This window comes from Syngnathoides biaculeatus, chromosome 4 (assembly GCF_019802595.1).
Source record: "Syngnathoides biaculeatus isolate LvHL_M chromosome 4, ASM1980259v1, whole genome shotgun sequence".
NCBI lineage: Eukaryota > Metazoa > Chordata > Actinopteri > Syngnathiformes > Syngnathidae > Syngnathoides > Syngnathoides biaculeatus.
In genome coordinates, this window is record NC_084643.1 from 386891 (window position 1) to 396661 (window position 9771).

The 9771-nt window shown below is 43.7% G+C and overlaps 1 protein-coding gene across 4 annotated transcripts in view; it reads left to right on the forward strand.

The window, feature by feature from the left end:
- Positions 1 to 9176, forward strand: part of osbp2b (oxysterol binding protein 2b) — a 57804-nt gene extending 48628 nt beyond the window's left edge. For all 4 annotated transcript variants that reach the window (XM_061816743.1, XM_061816744.1, XM_061816747.1 and 1 more), the window contains exon 14: positions 4123 to 9176. In XM_061816743.1, the coding sequence (XP_061672727.1) occupies positions 4123 to 4265 (143 nt within the window). In that variant the 3' untranslated portion in view covers positions 4266 to 9176. The remainder of the gene's footprint in view (positions 1 to 4122) is intronic.
- Positions 9177 to 9771: the final 595 nt, after the last annotated feature.

Consider the following 9771-nt stretch of genomic DNA (forward strand, 5'->3'; position numbering starts at 1 on the left):
TTTCCTTCCACATCCCCAAAGACATTAATTGGACACACTAAATTGTCCGTAAGTGTGATTGTGAGTGCGGCTGTTTGTCTTGATGTGCCCCGCGATTGACTGGCAACCAGTTCAGGGGGTACCCCAGCTCCTGCCCGTTGACAGCCGGGTTATACTCCGGCACTCCCCTGCGACCCTCGTGAGGATAAGCGCCAAAGAAAATGGATGGATGGATGGATAGATGGATGTTACACATTTATATAAATTACGGTAATGTGCGCCGCCAACCTGAACTCTGACCGCCTCGGGGCATTGCATTCTACGATCGTGAGCGCAACATATTTGTTACGACTTCAACAAACATCAGAAACGACAGCCCGTGAGTTTGTTTTAACTTAAACGAAGACAAAAAAACGTCAACTACAAGGGGCTAGTTGTGCAGCCGCTTTTAAAAGAAATGTGTCATCATGCCGGCCGATGAGATGGCCAAACCGGAAGCAAAACAACGTGAGCTACCTGCTAACAGCTAGCTAACAAAACTACTTGTGTTAGTGCAGGGCTAGTGTTAGCGCGGCGCTAGCGTAATGGGGACATTTAAAAACAAAAGAGGATAGGGGACACAATTGAAACGCTCGCTTTTTTAAAAAGTGCCCATTACGCTCATTTCTACATAGTTTGAGCTCTCATTTTGAATGCGACGTGACGCTATGAAGAGCTGTGACAGATTGTAGCCGAACGGAGGCAAGAGGCTGCGCTGTTAGCACGGTGGACCTTCCCCTCAAAGCACTGATAATTAGTGCCAAACCTACGCAAAGTCCCGACCGAGTACGACAATCACTACTTTATAGTGTCCTCAAACATCCTTCCTTCAGTCTTGGTGTCTTGGTGCACGTCGAAGGCTTTTAGGACTCGCTAGTCTTGTTTAGCTTAGCTCGGGAGCTGCCACTTTTGTACAATCAGATCATCGCAAAATATCGCTCAACACAGATCAAGTCTGTCAATCATTCACACGTACCTATGTGATGCAAGTGAAGAACTGCTAATTCATTTATATGAGACATGTATTGAAAATCAAATATAGGGCTTACGTCCGTGCAAACATATCTGTTCCGGTTGATGGATTCAGTTGATGATGCGGTCTTCCACAAAGTTTGATCCATTGAAGACATTTTTCGTACTCGGTCTTCTGTTCCGGTTGATATTAGATGGATTTAGTTGATGATGCGGTCTTCCACAAAGTTTGACCCATCGAAGGCATTTTTCGTACTGGGTCTTCGGTTTTGGAAAGGGTACGAATCGAACTCCACCAACTAGCCTTTCAGGATACCTGTCGTCACTATTACAAAGTCCGTGACTACACCTCTTAACCATATCTATTGTTAAAGAACCCAAATACGCGATAAAACGCCAACAGAAGCTATAATGGACCATTCAATGTTGTCAGAGAAAATGGCGGGAGCAAAAACGGGCTTTGGTCTATGTAGATCTCTGGCCTCTGATTGGTCAGTGACGCGGATGACGCAATTTCTACGGAGGGGTCAATTGCAGGGACCAGGACAAGCGTGTCCTGTGGCCTGTCCCGAGATAGATATTACAGCTGCATCAGTACGTGCACAAAGATTATTATTATATTAATGATGACTTTTTTAAAAACAATACAAGTACAAACCTGGAAAAATAAAAATAGATCATTCCTCATATTTTGAACATACATATAGAAGCAAATTAGTGGTGCGCGTTGTACAATGGTAGAAGGATTTTCCTGATATTTTTTTTAGGTCAACTTTGGGAATGCGCATTATACTTCAGGAAGCATTATACTCGAGAAATTATGGTACATTTGCAGATTTAAAGAAAAGAAAATCATAATGAGCTTTTTGCTTTCATTATCTACACCAGAAAGACAAAAGTATCCGATATCGCGCTGCAGCTTGACAGGACTGCAAACTACAACCGTCATTGATTTGTGTGTATGTGTGCCGGGTGCATTGTATTGCTGTATCCATGACTTGTCTCTTTTCCGCCCCCCCCCAAAATGGTGGTCAGAATGTGATAATGACTCCGGTGAGTGCGGGTGACACTGCGCCCTCTGTTGACGCACACGCATACATGGACATCTGCTGTCTGTTTTCTTTTATTTTCTGCCATTGTTGGACCTGCATGATGCCTTCTTTCTTTTCTATTTCTCACAAATGGTCATAGGTAAAAAATAAATAAAAATTCCCCAGCATAAATGTTGTATTTAAATGTGTACATTTGAATCTACACTGGTACTGCATGCGCAAGTCCCGTGTGGTGTAGAAACATGTTAGAATAGTACAGAACAGCCCGGTGAGATGTGCCGTAGAATTTAAGGTGGAGGTGGGACTGCATCAGGGATCAGCTCTGAGCCCCTTCCTGTTTGCGGTAGTAATGGATAGGCTGACAGATGAGGTTAGACTGGATTCATCTTGGACCATGATGTTCCCAGAAGATATTGTGATCTGCAGTGAAAGCAGGGAGCAGGCGGAGGAACAATTAGAAAGATGGAGGAGAGGAATGAAGATTAGCCCAAGTAAAACAGAATACATGTGCGTGAATGAGAGGGGCAGAGGAGGAAGAGTGAAGCTCCAGGGAGAAGAGATAGCGAGGGTGGACAAATTCAAATACTTGGGGTCAACAATAGAGAGCAATGGTGACTGTGGTAAGGAAGTGAAGAAACAGGTCCAAGCAGGGTGGAACAGCTGGCGAAAGGTGTCTGGTGTGTTATGTGACAGAAGAGTCTCTGCTAGGATGAAGGGCAAAGTTTATAAAACAGTGGTGAGATGTGTCAGAAAAATTTAAGGTGGAGGTGGGACTGCATCAGGGATCCACGCCAAGCCCCTTCCTGTTTGCAGTAGATATAGGTAGATAAGAGATACCGAGGGTGGGTGACTTCAAATACTTGGGGTCAACAATACAGAGCAATGGTGAATGTGGTAAGGATGTGAAGAAACAGGTCTAAGCGGGGTGGAACAGTTGGGGGAAGGTGTCTGGTGTTCTATGTGACAGAAGAGTCTCTGCTAGGATGAAGGGCAAAGTTTATAAAACAGTGGTGAGATGTGTCAGAAAAATTTAAGGTGGAGGTGGGACTGCATCAGGGATCCACGCCAAGCCCCTTCCTGTTTGCAGTAGATATAGGTAGATAAGAGATAGGGAGGGTGGGCGACTTCAAATACTTGGGGTCAACAATACAGAGCAATGGTGAATGTGGTCAGGAAGTGAAGAAACGGGTCCAAGCAGGTTGGAACATCTGGCGGAAGGTGTCTGGTGTGTTACGTGACAGAAGAGTCTCCGCTAGGATGAAGGGCAAAATTTATAAGACAGTGGTGAGGCCGGCCATGATGTACGGTTTAGAGATGGTGGCACTGAAGAAACAACAGGAAGCAGAACATGAGGTAGCAGAAATGAAGATGTTGAGGTTCTCACTCGGAGCGAGCAGGTTGGATAAGATTAGAAATGAGCTCATTAGAGGGACTGCCAAAGTTGGATGTTTTGGAGACAAGGTTCGAGAGAGCAGACGTCGATGGTTTGGACATGTCCAGAGGCGAGAGAGGGAGTATATTGATAGAAGGGTGCTGAGGATGGAACTGCCAAGGAAGAGAGTGAGAGGAAGACCAAAGAAAAGGTTGATGGATGTTGTGAGGGAGGACATGAGGACTGTGGGTGTTAAGAGAGGAGGATGCACGAGATAGGCTGAGATGGAAAAAGATGATACGCTGTGGCGACCCCTAACGGGACAAGGCGGAAGGAAAACAAGAACACATTTGAATCTACACTGTATGCTGTCGTCAGCTGTGTGTGAACAAGTTAGCTTAATTTTTTGTTTAAAGCCACGTTTATTGAATTATTTTTTTGCCTTGAAGAGAGCTGTAGGATTTTTCTGCGACAGCGTTATCTTTTATTCAAGCCGTCCACTTCTGTACTACCTGAGTTCTCTTCTTTGCACACGTTAATTCCATTTAAACTCTTCGCCGCAACATGAAGCTGGTTCACATTTGGAGCGATCCCAAATGCAGCGCACAGCGACTGATTTTGCTTCTCGTGAACATCATGTGGGGGTTTGGGGGGGGGGGGGGGCTTGCAAGTGTGGCTCGATGACAGTGGCTGTTTTCCTTTCGGCAGGTCGCGAATACGAAGGGTACCGGCCGCTGTGGTTCCAGCAAAGGAGAGACTCGGTCACCGGGGAGACAAACTTTGTGTACAAAGGCGGCTACTGGGAGGCCAAGGAGAGACAGGACTGGACCGCGTGTCCCAATATATTCTAACGCAGGACGGTTTCCAACCCCCGCCCCCCGCATCAGGACCTCAGGAGACACGGGAGCCGGCTCTGGCTCGGCTCCTTCGGCGCTGCGATGGCCCGGCAGGCTTACGAGCATTGCGAGGAGACGGTGAATGTGACACACAAACTCTTGCAACACTTCGTACCTCCAAATGTACACGCCCGCTGCTTTACAGATGGAAGTGCGACGGGATGTTCGACGTCCCGCTGCGCCGATCCCGTTGCAGGCGTAAGGCCACGCCCAACGAGGTGCTCGGACGACGGAATTTTCAGTGTAGATTCAAGTAGTTGCCCACACGGAATTAGCAACGAGATTTATAAAAAGTCACTGTCAGTCTTCAAGTGAGTTACAGCAGGTATCATTTATAATCCCAAAATGACTTTCTCTATTTCTGTATATGAATAATGAGGTTGTTCCAGTTAGGGCAAATCTAATTTACCCGCATCAAGAGATTTTTGCTGTGAGCCGACGGCGCACAAAAGGGTTTTAATCAGATTTTCTGAGTCATTGTTTTCAATTTGAGTTATTATACAGGAAGTACTGTACTATATAAATAAGTCAAGAAGTACATTTTCACAGTGAAGTACCGTAATTCCCGGCCTACAGAGCGCACCTTGTTTACAAGCCTCACCGAGTACATTTGTAAAGGAAATACCATTTGGTACATAATACGCCGCAGTTGTGTAAAAGGCGCAAGTGAAACACGAGATATTTACAAAGAAAGACTATACATGGAGTTTAACGCTAGCGCTAATGCTAGTGCTAACGTAAGCCCCCCGCTAAAGCTAGCGCTGCGATAACGCTAACAGAGCCGGTTAAAATAAAACTTAACGGTAAATATCACTGAGACACGCCAGTAACACGCTAGCGCAGCGCTAACAGGGCCGGGAAAAGTCACTTCCTCAGCACATATATTGCACCGGTCTCACTCTTACCTTTTTCGCCGGAGTGGCCCCTTGTGGCCGTTAGAAAAAATGCACAAATTACCCGCATCACCGCATAAACCGCAAAGTTGAAAGCGTGTGGAAAAAAGTCGCGGCCGGAAATTACGGTATATCACCGGTTATATTTATTACTGTACTTCCAGTCATTATTTCAATGGCTTGAGGATAAAGCCAGTCTGTTTTAGCTGTAACAAAAAAAAATGCTTTTCTCACATTCTTTCATGAAAAAATAGCACACAGAGGGAAATGAAAAATGTTAACCTCTGTGAAAATAAATATGGATTAACAACAAGGATGGGGGAAACATTGAAAATGTCAGCGGTTGTCGACCTTTTTCCAGTTTACAGAATATTTTGTTCGTCTTGCAAACACTGCGAGACTTTATGGGAATTATGCATTTAAGCATGTTATCATTTAGAGATTAGACTCAATTGAGGCCGTCCTCGAAAATATTTAGTAGGAAAGTAAAGAAAACATGGTCTATTTTGACTTCCCTGGAGCAATGGTACCGTAATTCCCGGCCTGGACGCGCACCTGGTTATAAGCCTCACAGTACATTTACCAGTACATTTGTAAAGGAAATACCATTTGGTACATACATACACTGCAGCTGTGTAAAAGCCACTAGTGCCCACATTGAAACACGAGATATTTACAAAGAAAGATAATACACAGAAAGAGTTTAACGCTAGCGCCGCCACGCTAACGTTAACACTAGCGCTGCGTTAACAGGGCGGGTTAAAAAAAACATACTGGTAAAAATCACTGAGACACGGCAGTAACACGGTAGCGCAGCGGAAACGGGGCCGGACCGGTAAAAGTCACTTCCTCGGCACTTATATTCCACTGGTCTCACTCTTACCTATTCAGCTCGAGTGCCCCCTCGCGGCCGTTAGGAAAATGTGGACAAATTAGCCGCATTACCGCATATTCCGCAGGGTTGAAAGCGTGTGAAAAAAGTTGCAGCTTATAGGCTGGGAACTACGGTATTTTTTAATTTTTACTTATTTTTAATGACAGCCACTTGTGTCGAAATGGCTCCCATTCAGCACTGCGATTGTTCGGCATGGGTCTCTGCATCTGCACACCAAATGGGAAACAGGCCAGTTTGAATGTCATACACATTTTGGTACAATTTCCCTCTAAATTCTCATATCGCTATGAAGTGCAGGTGCGCTTCCAATGTGCGGAAGCGCTGTCGTTGTAGGTCGCAATTGTACCTGGCCGACGATATTCTGTTGCAATTCATCGGGATCAAGCATCTCAGCAGTGAATTAGCACAATTCGCTGCGCATGAAGTGGAGTTGCTAGACCTAATCTTTTGTGTTCCTGTTGATAAGAAATAAATGTACACTTTTTTTTCCCCATTGGTGCATCACAGCGCTTCCTAGCCGACCGCTTCCAAGTGACGGCGTCCGCTGTTCGGTACTAACACAAAAACGTAGATCCGCTTGCTCTTCGGGCCTCCTCGTCGTCGCGTTCTAGTTTCTCCCATCGCGAGCCTTGCGCCTCCATTGTCGGCGGCTTCGGAGTTGTAGAAAAGAAAACGGGGCTGGTTCCCGTTTGGCGGCCATCGGAAGCCGCAGAGGCCTTTGCTCCGCGCTCGCTTCCGTTTCCGACGTGTCGTCCGCCGTGTTTGTTCAACGATCTCTGATCAGCTATCGAAGGTACCCTCGGTCTTCTGCCTTTAATGGACTACACATCGAGTGACGAGCTTTGAAAAACAGTATTTTTTTGTTGTTGTAATCGTCGGTAGGAATATAGATTTTAAAGGCTAGATGCGCCGTATGTTCCGTCTAGTCCGTTTGCGTGACTATTTTGTGATAAGACGATACTGTAAAATAAAGTCGAGCGAGAATGAAGTTTATCTGTACGGCGTATTTGAAAGACGGTCATAAATTAGCATTTCCACTGGGAGAGTTGACCCGGAGACACGGGAGTTAGCGTCACGTTTCACGTTTGTTGCGTCAAAATCACAGAAAAAGGGGGTTTCATTTCTTTTATGAAAAACACCGGGTAACATTTTCTAGCATTGGTAGACTGTCCCGACGAACTAACCAGGGTAACTATTTACAGGACCTTCCCATTTCTACAAAAATTGGGAATTACACATTTAGTCAGAAGTCGATGGACCTTTCCGATGGTGATCTTAAGCTCCGCCCCTTCAGCCATGTCCCACAAGCTTTCGAAATGGCGACTGAACAGAACATGTTTGAAGTCAATTCTCTCTCGCGTATTCCAGATAATATTGAGGTACGTTTTTTTTTTTTTTTTTGCCATAAGCGTCAGACTTGTCCAAGAGAGTTCTACAGAGAGGTCTCAACTATTTAACGCAAGGATATGTACCCGAAATTAAGATTTTGGACGGAGCGGGACGCAATGTCAGAGTTACGGCGAGACGTTGGCGATTGATGCAAAAAAAAAAAAGTTTGATGCCTTGCAAACTTCATATTGAAATCCAACAGGATAAAATAGTGGAATCGTACTGCGCATGTAAAGCCGGGTTCATCTGAGATATCACGCTGTGGTGACCCCTAACTGGACAAGCCGAAAGAAACTTACTTCCCTTCGAACATCCAGCCTTGTTTGTTGATATTGTCCACATTTAGTTGTACGTGCGCTCTTCCGCAAGCCGTAATCCAGGGGGTGTCAAACTCATTTTTGTCACGGGCCACATTGGCGTTACGGTTTCCCTCAGAGTTGCCGTTATGACTCTAAAACCAGAAAAATGTTTAGTCGCCTCATCATATTTACACAAAAAATTTGGGAACTCATTTTGGAATCAGAAAACAAGTATAATGGGTTTTTAAATCATTGTTCAACTTTGGTAAAACAAAAGTGCTTATAATATCGCAATATCATAATTTATGATACAACAATTTGAAATTTTAGTGCAAATTTTAACAAAAATCGTAGACGTTGATACACACGATTTGCCTTCACGGACCACATAAAATCATGTGGCGGGCCAGAAGTGGGCCCCCGGGCCTTGACTTTGACACCTGTGCCATAATCCATCGTAGACACTTCGTCAACTGTTGTTTTAGGCTTTGGAAAATGAGTCACTCTAGCAGGATACCTTTCATCAGAATTGCACATTCCCCAAGCGCATCTGAGAAACATTTTGTTAGTAACATGAACTTTTCCAAGCGCCCGCTACTGACAACCAGCATTACTTGTGGAGCAATACGGCGAGATGGGCGTGTCAAGGCAGGGGTTAAGACATTGCGGCTATCTGATTGGCTATTATTGTACCGGTGATTGACAGGTCGGAAAGGTCCATTGCCTCTAAAACATCAGATTTATGGGGAACCCCTCTGACAAAAAGAAGACTGGAATAATGGACACCCATATCGTTAAATAATGTCTTTGAAGAGAGTACGTAGACCTGGAGAACGTACAGTGGATTAAACAATGTTTATTGTTTGCGATGATCGGCCTTCCCTTTCTGTCAAGGGTTAACGTTTCGCTCTGAGCATTTCTCGCCTGACTTCAGCTTTAATTTTTGTATGCTTTTTCTTTTGACCTTCTCACGGGTGCCATGATTCCAATGTTTGCATATTTATCCTGTTTTTAACGTGACAGATTTGTGTGCTCCGGCGGCACTCAATTTATTCCAGTTTGTTGCTGCAAATAGTTTTTTTTCTTTTCTAAATTCTACTGGGACAGTGACCCGCGGTTTGCTTGGGGTAAATGCTGCTGATATTACTAATCTGTGTTAAAAAAAAAAAAAAATGAAATTCCACACAGCACGAGAGCGGTTTGGTCGGAATATCAAAAGGTTGCTGACATGCCTTGACTTCTTTGACTTCCCTAATACACAAACTGTAGGTGTAATTTAGAGCTTGTTGTTTTTACATAAATGTATTTTTCCCCTCAATTTATAACATTGTCTTATAACAACCGAGGCAAAACAATAAAAAATAAATAAATAAATAGATAAACTTGTCGACACTGGATGTCTTGTATTTATTTTTTCTTGTTAGTACAGAGGTATTACAATTGAAACGTGAAAAATTGTAAACCTTTACAGATTGAAACAGGTACTGTATCACTCATAAATTCACAAATTCAAATTCATTATCATGCAATAATGGATTTTTTTCTGTAGTCTTTCACCTGCACCTGTGTGACTTTAAAGTAAAATAAAAATGTACACGCCCCTCCTATTAAAAAGGATACATTAGCAAGCAGCGTTTCGTAAAATGTCCATGTGCAAATTACCATTTAACTAGATTTGGTAGAATCACGTAGTTACGGCGATAAAAGCGACCTAATACTGATAGCAAAAAATTGAAAAATAAGAACAAACGCCACGTATATGAACACATATTAGCTTGGCATAATTTCATTTCGTCTCAGATACACTGGCAAAAAGTCTTTGCTAATCAATTAGCTAGCGATAGAGGCACAATTAAAAGCAGTAGAAAATATAACACTGAATAGGAGGCATTACAGCAACGCCGTATATAATTTCATAGGTTGTTGTCATGATTGTATATAAATAAAATTAAAAAAAAAAAACATGACCTGCTCATTCGTGTTGA